Source organism: Oculina patagonica, chromosome 7 (genome assembly GCF_052425735.1).
Source record: "Oculina patagonica isolate OP01 chromosome 7, crgOcupat, whole genome shotgun sequence".
NCBI classification, from domain to species: domain Eukaryota; kingdom Metazoa; phylum Cnidaria; class Anthozoa; order Scleractinia; family Oculinidae; genus Oculina; species Oculina patagonica.
In genome coordinates, this window is record NC_135764.1 from 30,277,286 (window position 1) to 30,303,284 (window position 25,999).

The 25,999-nt window shown below is 38.8% G+C and overlaps 1 protein-coding gene and 1 pseudogene across 1 annotated transcript; one reads left to right on the forward strand and one right to left on the reverse strand.

Annotated features, from left to right (window-relative positions):
- LOC144659374 (uncharacterized) overlaps window positions 1–25,104 on the reverse strand; it is a 27,709-nt pseudogene extending 2,605 nt beyond the window's left edge.
- On the forward strand, window positions 3,620–20,905 carry LOC144659719 (venom prothrombin activator pseutarin-C non-catalytic subunit-like). Its single transcript, XM_078520214.1, has 6 exons — window positions 3,620–3,683; window positions 12,182–12,301; window positions 14,999–15,321; window positions 18,233–18,365; window positions 19,633–19,890; window positions 20,362–20,905. The coding sequence occupies exons 2-6, from the start codon at window positions 12,220–12,222 to the stop codon at window positions 20,709–20,711; spliced, it is 1,146 nt and encodes a 381-aa protein (XP_078376340.1). The 5' UTR covers window positions 3,620–3,683; window positions 12,182–12,219; the 3' UTR covers window positions 20,712–20,905.
- Window positions 25,105–25,999: the final 895 nt, after the last annotated feature.

Here is a 25,999-nt window from a genome sequence, read left to right on the forward strand (position 1 = left end):
TAACTGAATTGTAGGAAAACGTTCTATGTGATTTATGGCGTTTCTTGAGATGAGGTCTAAATATAGTAATTTATTTTATGGTTCAATTTCGAGCGAGGTTGGATCGTCAAGATCTTGGCTTTCTTGAGCTAGGACTTCCTGCAGTTGGACTTGATCGTCTCTCCATTTCTTGGGAACTTTGTTAAAGGTATAACTCCGGCCGATGACTACGAGCTTGTCGCCAACAATACATGCTTTGACACTGGGGACCGTTTTAGCCTTCTTCAATGCTGGGATAAGAATTTCGAATTTCGCGGACGTGGAAGGAAAGGTCTTCTGCCATCCTGATGTCGGATCATCCCAGATGACGGCGCTGGCGCCAAACATGATCTCTGTCGGCCCGGCAGGTAAACCTTCCGACTATTACAATTAAGGCGCTCTAATGACTTTTCTCTAATACGTTACAGTAGTTTACTTGGAAGAAACAGCGTGAGATATCGGGGACCTATTGTATGGAACTCAATCCCGAGAAACATCAGAAACGCTGCCTCCTTACAGCTTTTCAAAGCAAGTCTTAAACGTGTCTCTAGATCTATAGACCTAATCCAGTTTGAGAGAGAGGCCTGCTTGATTAATTCCAAGGATTCTGACTTCATATATTTTTAATTCTCTTTTTATGTATGTATGTATTGGTCTTGGCTGGTTATTAGCGTTTGGACGTTTCTTTCCCAGCCGATGGCTCAGTCTACAGAATGAAATGTTTTTAACATACTCTTCTTCAAAATTGAGACCGTTTGTCAATACATCTTTTACAAGCTGGTGGCAATTCTCGTCTTTTTCCGTTAATTTTGAAGAAAAGCAGGTTCACTCTCCGGCTTTAAATGCTTTGACGGGTCAACTGCTCTCTTGTCTAATATGGTCCTTTCCACTACTTTATCGTTGAGAGTTTTTAAATTATCTCTTGCTTCCAAGAGGAGGGCTTCTTTATAGGCTTGCAATTTCCCCACTTTTCTCAACGTTTTTTTTTTTGTTCAAGTGTTTTGTAGAGAGCTAAAAGTTCTTCATAATGGCGGCCATCTTGTTAGAATGTATCGCCGGTTGAACTCACTCGATCTGGCTCGTTTCTCCTTTGTACCTTTTCTACTTAAAACAACTTCAAATGGCTTCAGGGAATGTTCAGGGAGCTAAATTTACTAGTAAGTTCGCATTTGGTTTAGCCTTCTTCGTAGACTCAAAAATTACGTCCGCTTCGTAATCCCTAGTTCGTGGTCTTTGTCGTCCTTGTTTAATATTTTTAACTATGAGCGATATTTTCCATACACATACACACAATATACTCTCTCTGGCTGTTGCTTTTTTGTTGAGGTTTGTATAATGAGTTAAAATTTGTAGGTTTTGTTTTTAACTGAGCGAATATTTTACATTAGTAAATATAAAGAAGCTCTGCAAGCGCCCGCAAAACTGGATGTTGGTAACTAGCCTTCCACATCACTTTAATGCCATATTAGCTGCCGATTTCATATTATTTCGTTAAATAATTACGACCACTACAAGCGAAGATAGCCCTTGATCAATGGGTGCGTTTTTGCACGTGTAAAAGGGAATATTTCAATTTGCTTCGCAGGTTACGATGTGTTGCTATTTGATAAAATCACTTGATGGAAAATTTTCACAAAATAGAGAATTATTTTACTGAAACCAATATGGCAACTGACTTTTGTCATGAATTGAAGTCGGCAGTTGTTGTTTTGATATATAAACATTTGTAAAATGCATCACTGTACTTGCTTTTAGCAAGCTGGTTATTTGTATACGTAATTGGACTACATGCTGTCCAATTTGGAAATAATTTGATGAAAAAAATTCCGAGGCAGCCAAAATTGGACGAGGCCGTAATTTTCAGTCGTGCTCGTCCCGATTTCTCCTTTAATCAGTAAGGGCCAGTCCTAGTATACAGTATTTTTTCCCATCATCGGTACTGTAAAAGACAAATTAAACAGTCGCGATGATAGGAAGGTACTTTTACTTCTGCATTAGCAAGGTGTAGTGTGCGCTTTGCAAGCTCCAGTAACTTGCCACTTTTGCGGGCGCCGGCAAAACTGGATATATGTAATATATACTTTAATGCCATTTTAGCTTCCGATTTCATATTATTTCGTTCAATAATTACGACCACTATAAGAAAAGATAGCTCTAGATCAATGGGTGCGTTTTTACACGCGTAATGTTTTTGTTATTTTATAAAATCACTTCAGTGATCAAACATTTCCACTGACTATTTGTCAGTTACAGACACTTTTTTGTTTTGCTTTCTATGTACCGAAAATTCAGTGTGATTTTCATCATGACTAAAATCTTCACAGTTTCTAAAAAGTACTTTCTTCAAACAGCCAATTTATTGTTTCTAGTTAGAACTCAAATTCGTCAGATAAAAAATATCGACCGCCTTTCCTTTCGTGACTTGTAATGGCTAAACAATTGGCGCGTGCTATATGAAAATAATTTCGATACACATTAACGTCTTTTTGGTAAAGTATTCGTAATGTACTTGTAAAAGTGAACATGCAATTAGGTCATATAAGATAGCCCTAGATCAATGGGTGCGTTTTTACACGTGTAATGTTTTTCTTATTTGATAAAATCACTTCAGTGATCAAACATTTCCACTGACTATTTGTCAGTTACAGACACTTTTTTTGTTTTGCTTCCTATGTACATACATTTTTTGTTTTTTATTTTTCATTCTTTCTTTTGCTTCGCTAACGGGAGTCTCCACAGTATTTCACTGAAAACCAATAACTTTAGTGACCAAAAATTCAGTGTGATTTCCATCATGACTAAAATCTTCACAGTTTCTAAAAAGTACTTTCTTCAAACAGCCAATTTATTGTTTCTAGTTAGAACTCAAATTCGTCAGATAAAAAATATCGACCGTCTTTCCTTTCGTGACTTGTAATGGCTAAACAATTGGCGCGTGCTATATGAGAATAATTTCGATACAAATTAACGTCTTTTTGGTGAAGTATTTGTAAAAGTGAACATGCAATTAGGCCATATAGAAGCCATTTCGATAAAGCGTTTCGCCTGTTACAGAAAGTTTTGCTTGAAACGTCCATTTAGCTGACATTAACTGTTTTTCTCATTTACTAAGTGCTTTTAAATGGTCACGTTTTGTGCTCTTTAAACTGATAAAATGTCGACAAAAGCAATTCTGATCTTGAACAATCATCTCCCAAGTAACAAATAACAAACCTGCTTCGTCATCCCTTTCTCGCAGTCTTTGTCGTGTCTTTTTTAAAATTACAAATTCGGCGTCATTTTTACTGCATTAACCCTAAAGAAGTTCTAAGAAATTATTGTTTAATAGCATGTACACTCTCAAGCTGTTTCTACTTTTGTTGACGTTTACATTACAATTGAAAATTTGCTCTATTTTGACTTGGCGAAAATTCACATTAGAAGATGATGCAACTGGGCATGCTTTGTCTCCAGGTTCTGCTGGCGCCAGCAAGTCTTGATAGTTGTAAGCAGCACTTAAACACAATTTTCCTACTTGATAGATGTCAATTTTACATCTTATCGTTTCTAATTACAACCTCGTAAAGCACAGAAAGCCACCGATCACATTCAGTTTGCTACAGTGAGCTAACCAGTAACGAAGGCTAAGAAGAAGGAGGAAAACTAAACAAGAAACCCACATTGCGGTGAGTCATATTTGAAGCTAGTTTGCATTTTTAACAGCAACGTTATAAAGTTTCTCGCTTTTTTGTGGATTATGCCAAATGAGTACACGAGGAAAATTCTCACTGAAATTACTCTTCCATTTCGTTGATATGGATAAGGTTGCGAAACATATTTCACTCCGCACAGGCGAGCCGCAGGGAAACTTAATTTGACAATAAAGTGGTTTATCTTCAAATTCAATTAAAAATGTTTCGTACTAGAATTTCTTCCTCTTGGAGTCTGTTAGTGAGGATACCAGGGTATTTTTTTTTCGCTTGATGATTTATCAGGTAAGATACATGCAGAAAGGATGACCAGTTGTAGGCTTGTCGACTTTTTCAATTTTACCCCTATCTGTTCCTCTTGAACCCTGTTTGTCAAACAAAAACGCTAGCATTCCGAAAAAAGCTTCAACGAAAGTTAAATTCATTGTTGATATTTTTATACTGTTTTTTTAAATATACATGTATGGTTAATCGATTCTTGTAGTTAAAATTTTCCCTTCTCTCCCAATTAGCCTATGTTCAAATATTTTTTTCTATCACTAACTGTTACTGTTTGTGGATCATGCGGATTCATAGTCACTTTATCCTTGAGTTGTCTGCTCGTGTAATAAAAGTCTCAAAACTATTGTGATAGAGATAGTTATGATTCTCTTGGACATCTATCTGGTGACAAAGCCACTTTGATTTGTATACAGAAGGGAAGGCTCGATTAAAGGAGGTATTTTGTTGGCTGCGCAGCAGACGATTTAGAATACTTGGTGCTATTTTGCGGACGCGCGCGTAATTTATGTAAAGGAAAGGAACCCTTTGAAAACGCATCAATATTTCCAAGTTGGTTATTTCAGTAATTTTGGACGTGTCTTGGGAAGCAAAGTTGCCTCATTTTAAAAAAGAGAATTTTGGATTGAAGGCACAATAGGCAATAAAATATTGTGGAAATCATCCCCGCTTCTCTTGACTTGCTATGAAGGCTAGTATTGTGCGAGGTACGCGAGATCCATATTCACAAGATGCCTAGGTCGTCCAAACACGAACCATCACTTCATCGCTTTACAATGTCCCTTTTTTCGGTGGTCGAATACTGTGTATATAATATAATATATAATATATAGGTTTTATGCGGCCCCGCGCGCAAATGCGTACTGCCCTCATACAGGACTCCCGTACGGGTCATATGTTATGTTATGCTGTCCCAAGCAGTCTGTTTTTATCGCCATTTTTTGTTCCGAACGACCAAATGTTTTATCTGAATTTAAGATCCCTACGAATATACTCGTAAAATATCTCCTTCGACAAAACTTTGGATTTGAAACTTAATATTTTTGCCGTAAAGAGATTGATAGATTTTAACTGATAACGACGACATTAAAAGCCTTCTTTTTATATGCCAACGCGGTCACACACGATGCATTGAAGGCAGCATGGACGCAAAAAATACTTTCGATGGCTTATATTCCAGTCTTTATAAACAAAGATGTACTTACCAAACCGATATATCGAAAGTTCATTTCGTGGTTTGGTTTTGTGGTTTGGTTTGTGGTTTCTCGTGGCCCGAGAAACCTTTCATAAAGTGGTGCATTTTTAAATTAAAATTTAAACTTTCATAAATGTCGTTTATATTTTCCTTTCGCGGCACTATTGGGGACACTAAATCAGTACGTGAAAGCTTTTAACGTTTTCTTTTAATAGTCGGCTGTCAATGTGGTAATTGTTTAAAAGTATATTTTAGATAAAATTATAACTGCGCCACGTTGAAATGTTCACAATACATAATTATGAAAGGACACTGCCAAACGTTGTGCATTGTATTGTCGAAGGGAATCGACAACAAATTGAAAGGACCAAATAAAAACAAAAAAAACAAAAACAAAAACAAACAAACTGCCTCCGACAGCGGGTACAGATACAGGTAATTTTTGGTTAATTTACTACAATAAGAATAAGAAAAAGAAAAAGAAAGGGTGACAATTAAAAAGGATTTAATTAGACATTAAACCTAAGGTGATAATAGAGGGAGCAGAGGCTCCCACTTCGTATAATGGTAATTTAGATTATTGTTCTCTCTCGCAATGAAACGTTCCAGTTTGTAAGTATTCTTAATACGTTCTAATAAAAGTCTTGGTGATAAAAATTTGTCATTTAATTTGAAAAGATACAGGAGATATTTGCCTTCAAGAATGATATAGTTCATCAAAGAACTGTGGGTTTCTTTATTACTTATTCCAAATAAAACATCTGTGATCTCGAAGTCCTTAGAGACTTTTAATTGGTCTCTAAACAAGTTCACAACTTCATTCCAGAACATCCTAACTCGTGGACAATAGAAAAAGAAGTGTTCTATAGTTTCTATGTCCGCTTTACATAGGTAACATAATGGGGAGTCGACTATTTTGAATTTATGAAGCGACTTGTTTGTGTAGAGAATCCTATTTAATATTTTGTACTGAAATTCGCGTAGTTTTGTACTCAAGGTTACTTGGAATGGTAAAAGGAATATGTCTTTCCAGTTTAATTGAAAAGACTCGGTATTAAAAAGATCTTCGTATTTCTTTATGGCAGCGGGCGCACGTACAATTTTAGAGATCAGGCTGCTATACAAAGATTTTGATTGCAATTTTTCTACTTCGTTTTCTTCGTTGTTAATTTTGATATGAAAAGTGGAGAGATTTAGTGGATGTGTGTAAAAAGGTATAAGATCTCTGTTTGCGTATAAAGTATTTCGCCAATGTAATGGAAGAGCCTTGTATATACTGAACAGTAAGAAAGTGTCTATGGGTGAAAGAGCCGATCGCAAAGGTTCTTTTTTAAACACAAGCTCCCCCGCACAGTCGTAGAGCTCGCCAACTTTATATAAACCATGTTCACGTATTTTGGCGCTGAAGACAGATTTACCTTCAATACAGATGTACTTGTTGTTCCATATTACTTCATTAGAAATTTCTTCCAGTGTAGAGGGATCTGTTTTATTCATAGAGGACCATAGGATTAGACATTCCTTATAGAAGATCGGAGTAACCACCGATAGCCTTTCAAAGTCAAAATTGCAATGAAATAGGAATTTGCCTCCCACCCTTTTAAGATACGTATCTAAAAAAAATTTCCAGCCTGCGGTGTACGGATCTAAATATCTTTTTATACATATTATTCTCTGTGCAGAGATCATTGACCCGATATCAGGCATGTTTAGACCTCCTTTCTCAACTGGATTAATAAGCGCCGTTCGTTTTATTTTATCTTTACCTTTCCATACGAACGAGTAGATGAGCGAATTTAGTTTTTTAATGAAATCTTTTTTACAAGAAACCAAAGCTGCGCGGTATAGGATTTTTGGAATAACGAACGATTTGATTACTTGTATTCTGCTGATAATTGTGAGGCCTCTCCAACTCCAACCTTGCAGAAATTCTTTGACACTTTTTCCAATTGACTCGAAGTTTCTTTTATCAAACAATAGGTGGTCGTTAGTAAAACAGACACCGAGAATCTTAACAACGTCTTTAATCTCTTCCACACCGAAATCCTGGGGGTGTAGCACCATATTACCTAGTGGAAGGATTTCAGTTTTTTCGTGGTTCATTTTTAAACCAGCGTATCTGCCGAAAAGCTTGACAGTGTTCATGAGAACAAAGAAAGAGGCTCTGTCACGAACAAACGATGTCATATCGTCCGCAAAAATTGTTAGTTTTAATTCGTTTTCATCGACGGATATACCCTTTATCTGTTTATTATTGCGGATGTTGACTGCCAAGGTCTCAAGAGCGATAATAAAAAGAAATGGGGAAAGTGGGTCTCCCTGGCGAACACCCCGCTTGAGTTGAAAGGAGGAAGTGACAAAACCGTTATTGATTACACAACTTGATGTGTTATTATAAAATGTTTTTATCCAGGCAATAAAAGATTTTCCGAAGCCAAAGGTTTCTAAAGATTTTAAAAGAAAGTCCCAATTAAGCGAATCAAAAGCTTTTTCAAAGTCTATAGCAGTCAGAATACCTCTGTAGCTTTTTAGTTTTGTGAAATCAATAACATCATTGATAGTACGGACTGCATCGAAAATAGTCCGACCCTTGACGAATGCGTTTTGATCATAGTGAATAATGTGGGGGAGGACTTTCTCCAGTCTTTTAGAGATCGCCTTTGAGCCGATCTTGACGTCGACGTTCACTAAGGAGATTGGCCTCCAGTTCTTAATCAGCCTCCTATCTCGGTTTTTCTTCTCAATAAGAGTGATTACAGCTTCTTTCTGAGTTGTAGAGAGTTCACCATGACGGTAGGAAAAGTTTAGGGAATCCACCAAGTTCCGCCCGATTTCAGGCCAAAACACTTTATAAAATTCCACAGACAAACCATCGTTTCCTGGCGTTTTGTTGTTTTTAAAAGAGGAGAGAACATTAAAACACTCGGCATACGTTAGTTCGCCCTCGCACGTGTCGCGCATTTCCGGTGATAATTTGGGAATGTACGCAGAGTTTAGGAAAGGGCATGTCGACAGGTCGACAGTATCGTCAGCTTTTTCAGCATATAGGTCAGAATAGAAAGAAAAAATTTCGTCCGCAATTGTGTTGGGGTCTGTGGTCTCTTTTCCATTTTTCCGTAACAGCTTTCTTACAGAGCTCTTTTTCTTTTTATTGTTTTCTAGGTTCAAGAAATACTTTGTATTCCTTTCACCTTTCTCGTACCATGTGGCACGTGAACGAATAATTGAGCCTGTTATGATGTAATTGTATTCGTTTTCGTATTCCAATTTTACCCTTTCTAAATTCTCAATATTTTCTCTTGTTGGAGACGCAGCTACTGCTTCATCGCATTTCCTTAATTTGGTCTCAATTATTTTTATGGTGTCTCTTCTCTGGCGAGCTCTTTGCTTACTAAAAGAGATAGTTTCTTGGCGAGCCTTGTGTTTAATCCAATCCCACACTATTCTCGGGTCGTTGCAGAACTCAATTTCCGCCTTCCATTCTCGAAACTTTTCATGCATCATAAGGACATATTTATTGTCCTCTAGAAGGCTATTATTTAGTTTCCAAAAGGACGGGCCGTGTTTTTGTTCGCCTATGCTATCTATTACAAGAACGACCGCTGAGTGGTCGGTTTTAATAGCAGGCACAATGTCGACTGTGGCTACGTCATCTTGCAATTGGTCACTGATGAACCAGTAGTCTAGTCGTCTTTGGATAAAGGGAGATTTTTGTCTCCAAGTAAAACTCCTACGAGCGGGGTTTCGAATTCGCCAAATATCAGTCAACTCATTCTCCAATAGCGTGTCATCTAAACGTTTAACGGACTCTTTAAGAGTCGGATTCCCACCTAAGCCGTCGAGAGAGGGATTTAGAGTCACGTTGAAATCTCCACCGAGTAAAATTTTGCATTCTTTGAAGTGATCCTCTTCGTTGATAAGATCGGATAGTTTTTCAAAAAATTGAGATTGCTGAGTTGTCGTATTTGGTGCGTATATATTTAACAACAAAAAAGGAACGTCTTGAATAATGACCTCCAAAAGAAGAAATCTTCCTTCCTCGTCCGACTTAACTGATTTAAGTTCGAAATCAAGCGTATTCCGTATGAGTATGGCGACCCCACGACCATGAGGAGAGCCGTGAGCGAAGAAGAAATCACCGCGCCATTGCGATTTCCATTGATTTTCTATATCTTTGGTACTATATGTCTCTTGAAGAAAGCAAATATCTGCATTTTGTTTAGTCAGCCAATTGAAAATTCCTTTTCTCTTTGCGAAAGTGCGAATGCCACGGACATTGAGAGAGAGAGCTTTTAATTGTAGGTTATTTGCATTGTTTTCCTTTATCACGATACTGGTTGTTAATTACAGTAAGACATGCTTGTGACACCCCGTTAATACCTTGTTTCTGATTGGTCGGTGGTTCTGTCGACATAATAACACACACGAAACGAAACATAAAAGAAAAAAATAAAAACGTAGCCAGTGTGAAAAAGACTGTTGAATGCTACGAGTGAATGAGACCAAGTGTCACCTAATTGTTACAAGCAAAGAATATGCAAATTTGCGAGCTCCTAACGCTTCTATGAGAAACAACAATAATCATTTAAAGTGCGCGTATCGAATACGGTAAATAAACAGAAAAAAAAGCTACTGTAAGTGTCGAGTCAAAAGCCTGAGGAAAAGGGGAAAAAGCTACACTAACCTTTTCCTGACTCCATAGCCAACCCTGTCGCGTTCATTCGTAATGATCCTGCTTCATATGAGTAAATATAACTAAATACCGCGCATAGGTAATGGAATTTAGATATATGTAGAGTCTACATTATTTCTTTACCGTCTATAACAAGTTTGTATGGTTCAGATCTGCTGAAAGCGGCTCTCTTCCCCTGTGATCGGGCTACTTCCATTTGGGGGGTTAGCTTCCTTCTCATGTCGAAGACTTTTTTTGGGAAATCCGGACCGATACCATAACCTGACTCCTTATCAATGTGGCGTCGGCGAGCGAAGACAGCTTCGCGATCTTTAAAGCGTAGAAAACGCGCTATTATGACACGCGGCTTGCTTTCGTTGGACATGGACTTTTTCCCAATGCGATGTACGCGTTGAAATTCGATGGATCGAGCGTTTTCCATGTTTAGATTCCTCTCGAGGAAGTCCATAAGGATATCTTCTGTGGATTCGTCCGCATCGCTCTCGGGAATGCCGTAGAATCGTAGGTTTTCGCGACGGTCATAAATTTCGTAATCTAGTAGTTGCAGGCGTAATTTCTCCAATTCTAACTGCGTGTTTTCGTCAGAATCTTGGAGTTTCATTTTCCCATCTTCAACCTCGTCATTAAGGAATTTGACGCTGTCTTTGAGGCTATTTGTTTCCTGAGCCGCGTCGGTAACCTCTTGTTTTAATCGGTTAAACTCGCTCTCTAAACCTTTTACAGTTCGGTTAATTCTATCCATCGATTCATGAAGCGACTTTATTTGGCAACCAATGACTGTCTAGTTGGTTTAACTTAAGTGCGGCGCTTATTTAAAATTTGGACGCTACAAAGAATATAATATTTTGAAGTTATCGAAAATAGCGTATTTTGAGTGTCAGTATTCGTCTCTTGTTGAAGAGAGAAGTAGCGCTAGCTGTCCTGGCAAAGTTTGCTCCCTTCACAATATTTACAGAACTGCGTATTGTAAGAATGTTGGATAGAAAACAAATGGGCGAGCGGTAAAACAATCACTTTAAACTTCAAAACATCGCTTTTTATGGAAAGAAGTGTCCAACATTGTTTTAGAGTGGTTTTGTAGTGGTGTTTTTCGTTTAACGGAATTTCTCAAATAAGCGCCGCATCAGGACTGCGGCGCTTATTCGGGGGCGGCGCTTATAAACGTTTTTGTCCCAGATGCGGCGCTTATTCGAGGGCGGCGCTTATTCGGGGGGGGCGCTTATTGGAGTAAATACGGTATTCCACGATGGCCATCAGAACAGAAAATGGAAACTTAATATGGAATTATTTCTCAAGGGAAACACCGAATTTCAACCTTTTGACTCATTGCCAATTTCCTACTTTAAGTACAACCTTTTCACTTAGTAGTTTAAAGAATCTTTGCAGTTAGGCGATGGCAAGTACAAATTACGGAGTTTGCAATCGAAACATTCCATTACCTTTTTAATTAATATTTCTTTTCTCTGTTAATATATACATTAACGGGTAAAGTTTTACAGAAATAACCGTTGACGTTTGGTCGCATTTGAAAGTGACTGAGCTTTTTTTCGGTCGGAATAAAGGGTTGCCGTAATATTGAGTAAGTTCGAACCAGGGTACTGGACAGTTGTCTCGGTTCCACATCAAGCCCTTAAGTAGGTGTGCGCTTGTCACGCAAAAGACGAGCGTTCACGAGGTTGTGTCCGATATTAATATTACTACAATCCAACCTTTCTACAAGACAGATCTGCTATCGTAAAAACATGCAGAATTCACAACAACTCTACTTCAGTTGAGAAATTTTATTACACAAGCATCCAAAACTGTAGGTTGATAATGAAGGTTGTGTATTGATCAGTGTATTGTTAAATTAAGACACACGTGCGTTGAGATAAGAAAGCTGACATGTCACTTTTAAAATTGTTATATAACGTTTGTAAATGTGACAAGTCACGTTTTTTCCACGAGATCGCAAGTGATCACCCACAGCGGAAAGTAATCCCTTGAGAAATTAAAACAGTCCCTTGAGAAATTAAAAAAGTCCCTTTAGAGTTTACAAATATGTGGTTCCAAATTTTGTCCACATAACCCCTATTCTACCAACGTCGAAAAAAGGAATGAAGTCAAGTGCCAGCTGACTGAGCTTAAGAATTAGACGTTCTCATTAGAAACAAATGACATGATAATGGTGATGAGATATCTACACTTTTAGTTGTTGCATTTATTTTGCTGGACACGTAAACATGATCTAAAATAAAATCTGGACAATTATGTCTTTCCTTAACAAATTAAAATGAAACTTTCACTTGTTGTTTTTCTTGATTCCAGCTCAGCCAGCCAACTTTGTGATCCATAAGAAAACCAAGATGCGTATCAAGGAAATTATTTTCCTAGTCATTTTGTTGACTGTCGTGAAAGCGATGGCAGATACGAACAAAGAGAACAAAGGTAAATTTTAATGACGTGAAGGGATGTTTGGAAAAGTATTGGATAAGTCATGACAGATCATGTACTCTACGCACTAAAGTAGATAGAATATAAACTTTGAAATATCACACTGTACAAAGAGTTCGCGTGGTGCATTTATGACACCGGCTGTCGTAAAACGCGTCGAGCATTTCCGACGACACGACACTAGTACAAAACACAAACATTGCACAAGGGTTTCCTACACTTTTTTGGCGAAGCAAAATTTTTACGGCATTACAGAGTTGTAAAATGTCTCTGGTCTTATACCCAGAAACATCAAGTTTCTTATGCAAAAGCCATTTTTTTTAAACCCGAACGGTTAAAATCTCGAGACATTTCCAAAACGTATATGTACAGAATTTTGCTCTAATTCCACATTGATGTCTGTTTAAATTATGAAATCTGCCCGCTGGTAAAAGGTGCTTACAAATAAGACACAATTCAATATATTTCAATTATACTTAACAGGAAAGCTTTGAAGTGATACGCAATGGGAAAACAGCAATCAATGTCTTAGTATATAAGCTTTATAGGTATGTGCAGCGCCAAAGGCTATGGTTTATGAGCCATTTTGGTCTGATAAAGGGTATTGATTTTGAGAGACAAGAACTGCAAGGCTGACACTACGTAGAAATGAAAAAAACTTAACGGGACAACGTCATGATAGAGTCCAAACTGAAAGTCAAAAATGCAAACTCTGGACAGCTGTTTCGACCTGATTGGGTCTCTTCAGCAGAGTGTATGCCGCACAGAATAGAGCAACCAGCGCAAAGACAGTTGTCTATAAAGTGCTCGTGGTAATGACAATCCGGATGGGCTCAAATTCAATCACCCGCCGATTGATCATAGCCGCGTGACTATTACTCAATAGGTCAAGAATTCGAAATATCATGTCCGACTCGTTGTCTCGATAAGGAAAGTGAGAATAGACAGAACTATCCTTACACTGAAAACATGGACAAAACCATATGAAAACAATGAAATGTTACAGCATATCGGATCTAAAAGATCTACGGTCCAAATAAAACTAAAAGTGACAATTCATTTCTACGTAGTGTCAGCCTTGCAGTTCTTGTCTCTGAATTTTTATTTTTGGCTGGTTAGAGCTGTCGCCAGCTCCTACGTAGTACGTACACTAGCAGCATTTTCGTCCGCGGTCCCTTGCTTTCTATTGTCACTTTTATTGATTTTGACCATGTTTGGTCTAAAATATGAGATTTTTCTGCCCTCTGGTCTGGAACCGACTATGTCTTTTAGAAGAAGCTACGTTTTAATTATTATTGGTTACTCCAGAAATGCTGTTGACGAACGTCGGCTATTTTGAAGCGCTTAAATGTTTTACGCAAGCCGCAGCAAATTCCACAGGTCTGAAATAGGGTATAAAATTTTGGGTCAGGTCCTCAAAAAGGTATGAAAAAACGTATATTTTGATCTGAAATAGGGTAAGGGAGTCAGGAATACTGCTGCATATCCCTACCCAAATTTTCGGTAGGTACCCCCCCCCCCCCCCTTAGGTGAAGGACCAACAGCAAACAACTTTTCCTCTTAGAAAATGAACCTAAATAGCTTAAATTCTTAGTACTGAACACCAATATGGAAAATCTAGGTTCTTATTTGTGGGTTTTTACTGTTTTACAGATTGGTGAGAGATTTGTGTAGCTGCTACTAAGTTGAATAGAGAGAATGCAACGTAAAATATTCGGGCAAAGCTGTTTTAGAAAAAATCATATTTTGTGTATAGGACCATGGCCGCCTTAAACTACATTTGCATCCTAAGCGTTGTCCAATGGTTATCGAAAACAAAATCACTAAAAACAGTTGCAATAGACGTAGCTGATTGTTAAAGGGGGTAAGGAAGAAGGTTCGCAAAATTATTTTCAGTAGCATTTGAGTGACATTAACTTTTCAGTATTTGCGTTCGACGGTAGGAGAACGCATCCTAATCTTGTGGTGACCTGTTGTCCTGCGGTTGTCCTGTGAACGTGCAAGCGAAAGTCGTTCTATGTGTCTATCTATGTATGTTCAGACTGGCAGGTTGGCCTCGATCTCATGTGAGAAGACATTAGAAAGCAATTAATTGCGACACAACAACGTCAAAAATGACATTGAGCCGCAAAGACAGCGCGCGCAAAAACAATACAATTCAGCCGATACTGCGCCGCTAGGCTCTAAACAATCAGTTTGCGTTCGACGTTGATCAGTGGTTTATCCCGCGGTTGTCCTGTGAACGCGCAAACGAAAGTCGTTCCATGTGTCGTTCTATGTATCTTGGTACGTGGCAGGTTGACTAATTATTGACATCACAGTTTCGTCGCGAGAGACCCTGGGAACGAAGTTGTATCGATCTAACGATCTTCTTCGGTTTGCGTTTTCGAGTTTACCTCGTGAGTTGTACTGAAAAATAAACATTTCGCCAGTGCTCCCTTCAGCAGTAGTAAAAAAAAATTGCTGTTCTGCCTCGTGAGCTTTTGGATTGAGATTGTTTCGCTGATAGTTTCAAGTGGACGCGCGCTTTATGTTGCACACGCGGTCGTTTCAAATTTGTATGACGATATAAACAGTCGCGAAACTCGGTATACGTTTGCTAACCTTATCTTGGGTACCTATCTTGGGTCGCACGCACTCCCCTAATCTCTGATTATAACTAGTTTTATATTAATAACTGTTTGCCTTCAGATCTTGCGGATGTTTGCTTCGCGAATCCTGTAGGAATATCTGACCAAGCAAAAATTCCTGATCAACACATGACAGCCTCTTTTCACCATAACGATGGGTACCAGCCCGCCTACGGTCGACTTAACGGAGATGGCTGGTGTGCCAAGGAACCTGCCAGGAATGACGACTGGCTGCAGGTTGATCTTGGCACGACTTTTCAAGTGTGTGCTGTTGCTTCCCAGGGAGAAAGTAATTTCGATGACTTTGTCACAGATTTCAAGCTGTCTTACTCATTGGATGGAAACGTCTGGACACCTTATAAGGATGCAAATGGCGTGGAAGTGGTAAGACGTTACACCATGAGCTATAGGATAAGTGGAGTTCGTCTAAATATAAAGCCAATAACTAACCACTAAAATCGTCTTTGTACTTTCTTTTTGTTCGAATTAGTTTACAACACATGGGTAACCAAGCTTTTTGTTGAACCGAGAAGTCCTGGATGCTAAACTCATTTGCATTTGAATTGGTGTTACGGCGAAATAATATCACTGGGTAGGAAAAACTGTTACCGTTGCCAGGAGCTTTGGTTTTTGGCCAATCAACGATGGGTATTGTTTCTCAATTTCGTGTTGAGCACGTAAGATCAATAAGCACTTTCAATCGTCTAGTTAGGTTTGAGAAAGGCGACAAACGTGAGCCTTTCCCCACATGGACGGTTATGCAAAAAGTTTGGCAACCGGAAATGAATTTTGGTTTATTTTGGAGGTGTTGGCGGCTGAACGACGAAAAAGATATGATAATTTCGGATAGCGTTGTGGTCGATATTTTATTTCGCTATGGAGTTAACTGAAGTTGTCTAACGTTGCCTAAACAAGCAACAAGTGACATTTTTACCGGTGCGGCAGGCACGAGAAAGCACAGGCGTTCAACTCTATGCATGTGTTTGTTTCTGTGGTCACAACTTACCAATATGAATATTCAAATATTTCCACTAATTGTTGTTGTGAATATTTAAGCTTCGAAAAATCGGCTTTTACGGCTGTGTTTTTGAAATAAAATAAATTAGATATATTTCTACATAAAGTTAGTTAGTTTTTATGCAGGGATTTTTGACGAATTGAAGCTTGCAAGAGCAGTTCTTTGATTTTATGTTTTCGACTCGTATATATGATGCAATTATTTACATGCGGCGTGCAACTTTGACATCGGAAAATCCAGTACTGTTCCTGAATGTAGCCGAAATAATATATTTTCTCCGCTCACTACTTCTCTCAACAGTGGAACGTTAGTTTATGACAGGAAAAAAAAAGAAAAGTTGTAAGAGCGAGCGAGCATGTATTATTTCAATCTGTTTCAAAGGTGATGTTAATAGTTCATACTTGCAAAATACAACCATTTAATTAAGCAAGACTTCGACTACTCCGGGTAAACCAATGTTCACTACATCCCACTCCCTGTGTAACTGAATGGTCTCCTTTGGAGATCCCCCAGATGGGCCACCATTACCTTCCATATAAGGAGATGGGCCACCTTTGGATCTTACGAGCTTCACACGATCGAAGCGATTATTTTCCTACCCATGGTATTATGCATATAGTATCAAATGCAAATTAGCTTAGCTGTAGGCATACCTACCCCCAAAGGAGATGGTTTTTGTTTCGGGGATTGGGCACGAGCACTGCAATTGCAAATTAGTTTAGCATCCAGGACTTCTGGGTTCAACAAGAGCTTGGTTACCCATGTGTTGAAAACTAATTCGAACAACGAAAGAAGACGGCTTTATATTTAGACGAACACCACTTATCCTATAGCTCATGGGTAAACCGCTAAGCTTCCACACTGGTTTATTGCTAATGCAGGTCACAAGATTAATTTTATATAAATAGAAAATCAGAGTGCTGCGCGTCTTTGGAGACCCAGGGGCAGCAAGTCGGAACGACGGGATTTTCGGGTGAAAGTTGACAACAAGCTCGGGAGAGCCCCTGGGCACTTACTCTTACCGAACCAGTTCCTGAAACGTTCTAATTCCTTTCTTCTGATTGGCCAGAAAGGTAGATTTTCTGGCCAATCAGCAAGACGGATCAGCAAAGCGACACTCGCGTCTTCTTACACAAAGTTGTTTTCCTCGTTCGTCCATAGTAGTTGCTTACCCTTATGGTCTATTTTCCAATTGCCCATAATACACTTTTTTTGCCCCCCTCAAATTTTGCATAAACTCATGTTTTCAAATTCTCTTGGGAGGACTGCATATTTCCAAAACAATAGTTAATGCAAAAATTTTGGGGGCAGACAAAGTGCATTATGGGCAATTGGAAAATAGAGAATTCAACGGATGATTTTCTGGCCAATCAGCAAGAAGGACCAGCAGAGCGACACTGGCGTCTTCTTACACAAAGTTGTTTTCCTTATTAACTCGTCGTAGGTGCTTGGCCCATTCAACGGATGATTTTTGGTGGAGAGTCTGAAAAAAATCATCAAGGTCTAGAAAATCACACACTGTAGCATGCATGGCGCAAGGAAACAAATAACTTTTTGATAATTTTTCAAGGCGGACTTATCAAAGATATCATGAATTTTTATAGCTATGCGCGATACACGACTTCTAGTTACTTCACTGTTTAAAAGTGTTGTTTTTGATATTTTAATGTACAACAAATTAAGCAAAAACCCCCATTGCTTCGTCAGCGATGCGTGGCCCGTGCAACGAATATTCCCACAGCGTGGGACTGATGTTTCATAAGACGTTCAACGATTGAGGGGGAAAAAAAGGAATTGTTGCTTACTCAACTAGCGAGTAAAAAGACGCACAAAGGACAGTGTAGAAGGTGGAAGTCGTGTAAAGCGTATTTTTTCCTGAGACTCTAGATGAAAAATCATCCGTTAAATGGGCCAAGCAACTACCACGAGTTAATGAGGAAAACGAATGTGTAAGAAGACGCCAATGTCGCTCTGCTGGTCCTCCTTGCTGATTGGCCAGAAAAACTATTTTTCTGGCCAATCAAAAGAAAGGAGCAAGAACGCTTCAGGAACTGGTTCGGTAAGAGAAAGTGCCCAGGGGCTCTCCCGAGCTTGTTGTCAACTTTTGTATGAAAATCCCGTCGTCCCGACTTGCTGCCCCTGGGTCTCCGAGAATCAGCGTAGCGATGATTACATATGCCAAAAATCGATGACCACAACACTAACAAGCAACACGTTGTGCTGTATATAAGCTTTTTATACTTCTTATAACTACGTCTCGTTTTTTTTTATTGAAAGGAATTCCACAGACAAGGTGGCAGCAACACAGTTGAAAAACACAGATTGTCAGTGCCAATGTCTGCAAGATACGTTCGCTTTCATCCAACTAAACAACATAATTGGAATTGTCTTAGAGTGGAATTGTATAGCGGTATGTGTGAGTTCTTACATCTTCTATCAATTAGACTATATGGAAGTAAGGAAATAAAGCTCTGTGTTATCCAAGAAAATGCTCCACATTTGCTTGCCTGTTGCCAGGATCTTTTCAGTTGATAAATTACAGCATATATATCATTAGCGGAAGTTATTACACCGCCTAATAATATAATATTTACGTTTGAGTTAAATTTTCTATTTCTGTCTACAAAACCAGCAATATTGCCTGGCCTCCTACAACACAACTATTCACACAAGATAAAATAAGAAGTTAACTGTACAAAACACGTTTAGGAAAAGAAAAACCTGTACATTGTAAAATTCTGCAGCTGTTGAGGGACTTGAGACGCAGATTGAAAAAAAAAAACTAAATAGATACAGCGAAGGATGAGAATGGACTTAAACAATGGATGTCCCCTATCCCTTCATAACCATAGTTTAATCCCTGAAAGTAAGCCATGAAAGGTCATGCACTCCACGCACTAAAGTAGATAGAATATAAATTTTGAAATATCACACTGTACAAAAAGTTCGCGTGGTGCATTTATGACACCGGCTGTCGTAAAACGCGTCGAGCATTTCCCGACGACACGACACTAGTACAAAACACAAACATTGCACAAGGGTTTCCTACACTTTTTTGCACTCTCTTATATAAGCTATCTGGTATGTGCCGCGCGTCTGGTATGTGCAGGGTTTTTAGCCATTCATGTCTGAAATAGGGTATTTTTCTGCACTCTGGTCTTTTAGAAGAAGCTACGTTTTTATTATTCTTCGTTACTCGAGAAATGCTGTTGATGAACGTCGGCAATTTGAAGCCCTTAAATGTTTTACGCAAACCGCAGCAGTTTCCACAGGTCTAAAATAGGGTATTAAATTTTGGGTCAGGTCCTCAAAAAGGTATGAAAACCTGTATATTTTGATCTATAATAGAGTAAGGGTTTAAGGAATCCAGCCGCACAACTTCTCCCCAAATTTTCGGCGAATACCCCCATAAGTGTGCGACCAACAACAAACACCTTTTCCTCTTAGAAAAATAAGAACCTGTTTAAGAACCTACCGATAAATAGCTTAAATTTTTAGTACTGAACGCCAATATGGAAAATCTAGGTTTTTATTTGTGGGTTTTCACTGTATTACAAATTGATGAGAGGTTTGTTTAGGTGCTACTAAGTAGAATACAGAGAATACAACGTAAAATGTTTCAGCAGCCATAAAACCATGCATGGGCAAATTAAATCCTCTAAAAATTTTATTTTTAGCCTCAGGAACTTCATTGAAGATGGATTCCAAGATATTATCAGTTAACATGACATATGAAAGTGAATTACAGAAGCTTCTCCCACCTGCTGTACGAGACAAACAGAATTGGAAGCTGTGTTACCGCCATTCCACTGACGATATTAACTTGTCTGACGGTTCCTCAGTTTTCCACTCCAAGTGTGATGAGAAGAATAACACTGTCATCATAGTCAAAGTGGGAGACTACGTGTTTGGAGGATACACTGACATTGCTTGGGGTAATTACACTCTTTTTTTATAAGAACGCGTAAAATTTGGCTGAGCCTGAGGATGTTCTTATTTTAGCCCAAACATTTTCTTAAATTTTGGGGCAAATCTCAGCCTTAACGTTCTTATAAAACTGTTTCTTCTAAAATAAAAAGAGTGTATTTGTCATTATGTTCAAAATTCTACTTATGTCTTGAAAAACGGGAGCATTATATGGATTTGGTCTAAAAACAGGAAATGTTTCAAGGAAAGGTCGCATCACCTCCCTTCCTTAACATTTCCTGGACTATCCCAGAAACCATCTTGCACCTTTGGAGAATTATTGAATTAATAAAAGAAGAAGGCGGAGCTGTTAACGCAAGAAAGAAACCTGAGTCCAAACTAGATAAGTCAATTCAAAAGTTTATTCGGGCCCGGCCATTGCGGTTTTTGAATGAGTGATCGCAACTTGATCATGTTTTGTTTCTTTTTTTTTTTAACAGAGCTGGCAGATTCCTGGGAGTGGAACTGGCGTACCACTCCCAATGCGTTCATTTTTTCCCTTCGTAACAAGGAAGGAGTGCGACCGTTTAAGAGCGTAATCAAGGACCCAGAACATGCGATTGCTAGTACTAAAGATGCTGGTCCGTTTTTTGGTCTTGGGTACAACCTCGCCCTGTTGAATTCCGAGATTCAATCTTATACCGGAGTGAGTTCTATTTCCCAGCTATCAGACGGCTCATATTACGACATTCCAGATAACGTAAAAAGCGCTATAGGCAGCGATAAGATGTACCTGGCTGGGACATACTTATTTGATCCTGACGAGGTGGAGGCGTTTTACCTTGCCTGAGTACCTATGGTATTACCACTGCCAGCCGACATCAGCTAAAAACACATTTAAAGGGGATCTGACGCTGTTACTTGATAAATTTTTAAGGTGATAAAAAAATCTTTGTGATGCAGTAAAAAGCATTTGATTTGGGGCTTAACTGGAGGGATTTAAAATAGATGTAATGCATTTGCTGAAGAAACCAGAATAAATGTTCTTTCCAGCTCTGCAAGGTTATTGTCGACTAATGTTCTTTTATTTAATCATCAGCATTTTCCCTACCCCCTCCCTTCCTCCCCGGACTCTAGCCCTCCGGCCGACCGATCGACTCCCCCCCCCTCCCCCTGGAAATTTTGAAAAAACACCTAAGTCTTATTTGGACGGCACAACTTTTGGCCTACAACTATCGGATGAAACCTGTTCACGCCATACATACAACGCGTCGATTCGCGTCGTCCAAATCAGCCCACAACTCGCTTAAGATTGTAGCATGCAACACGAAACAAGCTGTAGGATTTTAAATCATGTTTAAAACTCGACGACAATCGTAGCCAGATACAATGTTAAATGATGCGAATTGTACACAATTTTTCTCCTGTCGCAAGCAGGCGCGCTACAAAAAAGCTGCATGCGACAAAGTTGTACCGTGTAAATCAGCCTTAAGAGGAACGAGAAATCCATTTTGTGGCTGTGGCTCACATCAATTTCTTCCCCTAACAAGTATCAAGTCTTTCTGAAAATGTGTTTGTGTTAGCATATTGTCCTGTTCATTTTCAATTCAAAAACCATCAGCGGTGTAAAAACAAGAATTGTAACCCTAAAAGGTACGACGATCACTTCTTCAATTTCACATGGGAGTCTCCCCTCCCGGGAGACAGCCACCTTACAAAAGATGACTGTTTAACTTCCAAAGCTTGAACCAAATGAGAAAATTGGAGGATCTTTCTTTTCGTTTTTGTCTCTTCGGCGTACATTAGCAAAAATGGCATGAGTAGCTACAATAAATTGAAGTCAACGCATTTGCTCGTAGATTAGCAAACTTTATACTCTCTAAAAAACTGAGCATGATACAATGATTGTCAAGAAATAAAACTTAAAAGTATCTAGATTTCACAGAGAAACTACGGTTCTTAAAACGGTTACCTATCTATTTGTCTATCTTTAAAATGCGTCAAATAATTTGGAAGACTAAAACAAAGCGCAATACTTTTCGCCTAGTTAATTTTCTGCGTCTGTGTTTCTCGGCTTAGTTATTAATTTTGGGAACACACGCTACTCGTGAAAACGTCGTATTGAACAAATAACGATTTGCTATTATTTTCATGGTGCACCATTAAAACGAGTCGGTGTGGTTGACGCGGCAGCTAGTTCCCGCAGGATTGTTTAAACGGTAAACGTGATTATATGAGCCCAAACAAACCCTAGAATTCTGTCTTCAGAATCAGGCTCATACTCGGATTGATATATGCAGCAGTTTGTTTCAAAATAAAAAATATGAGCCACATGTGGATTTTAAAAACTGTTGAGATAACCAAGGAGAAAAATTGCGTAATAAAAAAGAGAAAGTGCGGAGTAAAGGAGAGAAGGGGGAAGTGCTTTTAATTTGTTCTGACAAAACTGTCAAAACGGGGAAGTAAGAAGCCGGAATGTATGAAAAGGAAATCAAATTTTACTTCTTAAAACTGTGATGTCATTTTGAGCATTTTATTGTTTACTAATACAGTTGAACCCCGGTAACTCGAACTCTGAAGGGAAACGAAAACCAATTCGAGTTAACGGGGTTTTCGAGTTAACCGAGTAAAAATGACTGAAAATGGGTCCAAGGGAAATTGAAGTTAGTTCGAGTTAGCGGGGTTGTTGGAGTTATCCGAGTTCGAGTTACCGGGGTTCTACTGTAAAAGAAAATTGCAAATGGGATTTGCAATATAACTACAAAGTCATTTTATAGCCAGTGTCCAAGAAACGGCTTAAAACCGTTCCGCAGAGTTTCTCAATTGTACATTGGATCACATACAAACTAAAGTTTTGAAATAAATATTTTTTAACAACTTTCAGTTTGACTAAAACGACTAAAACTGCCTATAAATTCAAGAAATCTACTTTTGCAAATCCAGTGTCCAAAGAACGGTTTTACACGATAAGCGTAAATTGCATCAAATACAAAACAGTTTAAAATAAATATTATTTTCAAGTTTCAGGTCAACGAGACTTCCAATTCATGTCTGCATATATAACTGCTTAAAGTTACACATAAAAGTGCTCCTCTCTGCCTTGTTCAAACTCAAGTTGCGAGAATTTACTACACAATTATATTTCGTATTAACAGTGTTTAGTGATACACAAGCAAGTAAACACAAATAGAGGATATTACATGGTTGCGCGGAGATATGAAATTTTTATTATATAAACATCAGTGAAATACCAGGAAATCTTTCGCACGAAAAAATCATATCTTCACACGTGAAAATAACATGTTATTTTCACATGTGAAGATATCGATTTCAAAACATTTCCTGACAACTTTGCCCTGTTTCAATGCTAAATAAGCCAAAGTAAATCGATATTAAGTCGAAACATCTTCGGATCTTCCTCGGAAATCTTCGGATATCTTCGGAAATTTTCGGAAAATGTTCGAAAACATTCGTACGACCTTCCGACAACATTTTGCAAATCTTTGGAAATCTTCGGAAAATGGTCGGCAATCTTCGGAAAATCGTCAAAAACATCGTAATTAGTAGGTTTATATAATAAACAGAATATTACATGGTTGCTTGGAGATATGAAATTTATCTTCTCGTGTTCAAATCGATATCCCACTCGTTCGCTGCGCTCACTCGTGAGATATCGATTTGAATACTCGAAGATAAATTTCATATCTCCGCGCAACCATGTAATATCCTCTATATCTTCGAGTGTTCAAATCGATATCTCACGAGTGAGCGCAGCGAACGAGTGGGATATCGATTTGAACACGAGAAGATAAATTTCATATCTCCAAGCAACCATGTAATATTCTGTTTATTATATAAACCTACTAATTACGATGTTTTTGACGATTTTCCGAAGATTTCCGACCATTTTCCGAAGATTTCCGAAGATTTGCAAAATGTTGTCCGAACGTCGTACGAATGTTTCCGAACATTTTCCGAACTTTTCCGAAAATTTCCGAAGATTGCCGAAGATTGCCGAGGAAGATCCGAAGATGTTTCGACTTAATATCGATGTATTTTGGCTCATTCAGCATTGAAACAGGGCAAACTTGTCAGAAAATGTTTCGAAATCGATATCAGTCACATGTGAAGATTAACCTCTCACTAACCGAGCGCGAGGGCCATACTGGGGAATATACACGGATCCAGAGTTTCAGACTTCTGGTCCAAATTCAAAAGAAAAGTGAGCACTCATTAAGTCAGGCTATTGTGTTTTGCGATGTTTAACAATGGTCTGACTTAATGAGTGCTCACTTTTCCTTTGAATTTGGACCGGAAGTCTGAAACTCTGGAGCGCAGCGAGGTCCGTACAAAAACGACCGAGGGCCAATATTCCCCAGTACGGCTCGAGCAAGCTAGGTTAGTAAGTAGTTTATTATATGGCACTCGAGCCATGCTTGTTTATTTTTCTGTTAAAAAGCACTTCCGGTCACTTGCATTCAAAGGGCTTCCTCCGTAAAGTGCAGTATGATGACGCGAGCAACTCAAAAAGAACAAGCTACCACGAGTTTGAAAACAAATTTATTGATCGTGACGAATTGAAGAAGACGAATATTCACCAAGCGGATTTTATTATTCTAAAGATCGGGAAAGTTCTGATGTAGAAACTGGAACAGGCATCACTGAAAGTCAGAAGGCCGCTCGGCTAACCAAACTGAGGTTTCTTGGCCATCATTCTGCGTTAAAGTTGAACGTCTCAGCTCCCCAGCGTAACTTTCAGCTTTCGTCTCTGGCTCGTAAACCGAAGTGTAAGGGTAATTTTTTTAAAAAAAAAAAGCACAAGACAGTTCTATGAAATGCCCACTGGTTTGGAGTCACTTAATTCTCCCGCTTCAGAAAGAGCATCTTCGACTTCGTCGTCTTCATCAATCGCCTGAGCGGCTTGCGGCTTCTTTCCTTTGCCGTACTTGTGAACTAGTGACGGGCACTTCGCAGCTAGTACTCTTCTCGATTTTTCAAACTCAGTGTCGTTGAGTAGGTTGAATGGATATTTCTTCTCAGGTATCGCTGTATGCTTCGCTGAAAACTGGAAATTGCTGTTTCCTCGTACTCTTCTCCTTTTTTTGCTTCGTGTGTTTATAAAAAATTCGCTGCGTGAAAAATTTGGACTCATTTGGACGGAAAGTTGGTCAAGCTCGGAAGCAGGTAGGCTTGTCATACTATTACTTTCACGTACCTTCAATGTAGCGGGGAAGAGCTTTCATTTCAGTAGCCGTCTTCTTATTTGTGTTTATAGTTTTCCGTTCGTTTATAAAATCGTCTATATGGCCTCCTGGCTTTCGGTGATGCCTGTTTAAGTTTCCACATCAGAAGTTTCCCAATCTTTAAGATAATTCGGTTGAAATTCGCTTGGTGAATATTCGTTTTCTTCGTCCACGTTGTAAGCTCTGTAAAATATCAATCTGTTCGGTAGTTTCTTTGCGAAGAATGAGAGTACACGTTTTCTTTTCGCAGGGTTAGTTGGAAATTTGAATTGGCCGGCTTTCGAAAAAAATCTGAAAAATACACGGCTTGGACCGTTTTCATAGAAACGGTCCGTATGGCAAAATCCCGACCAAGAAAGAACCAATCAGAACGCTCGGATTTGCCTAAGACTGGCTTTGCCATATAATAAAACATCAGTTATTTTCACGTGTGAAGATATGATTTTTTCGCGCGAAAGATTTTCTGGTATTTCACTGATGTTTATATAATAAACGAAATTATTGCCCGACGTTTCGGCGACCTCATGACGCCATTATCAAAGGTTCAATGAAAAAAATTAAATTAAATGGATGAATGGATGGATGGCCATAAAAGCACGTCATCTTCTGTACGCAAGCACTATGACAACGACCACGCGGGTGCTGTCCCTGAGGACCTCCTCAGTTGTTTCAAAGTACTAAAGAAATGCAGGAACAAATTCAATTGTCTTGTCAACGAGATGCTTTACATCAAGCAATTAACACCGAGTTTGAATGTGCAAACGGATTCAATCCGTGCTAAAGTATTTGTGTAGCCACCGCTATGTAAATTTATAACTCTTTGAACCTCGCATTTAATTTAATTTTTTTCATTGAACCCTTGATAATGGCGTCATGAGGTCGCCGAAACGTCAGG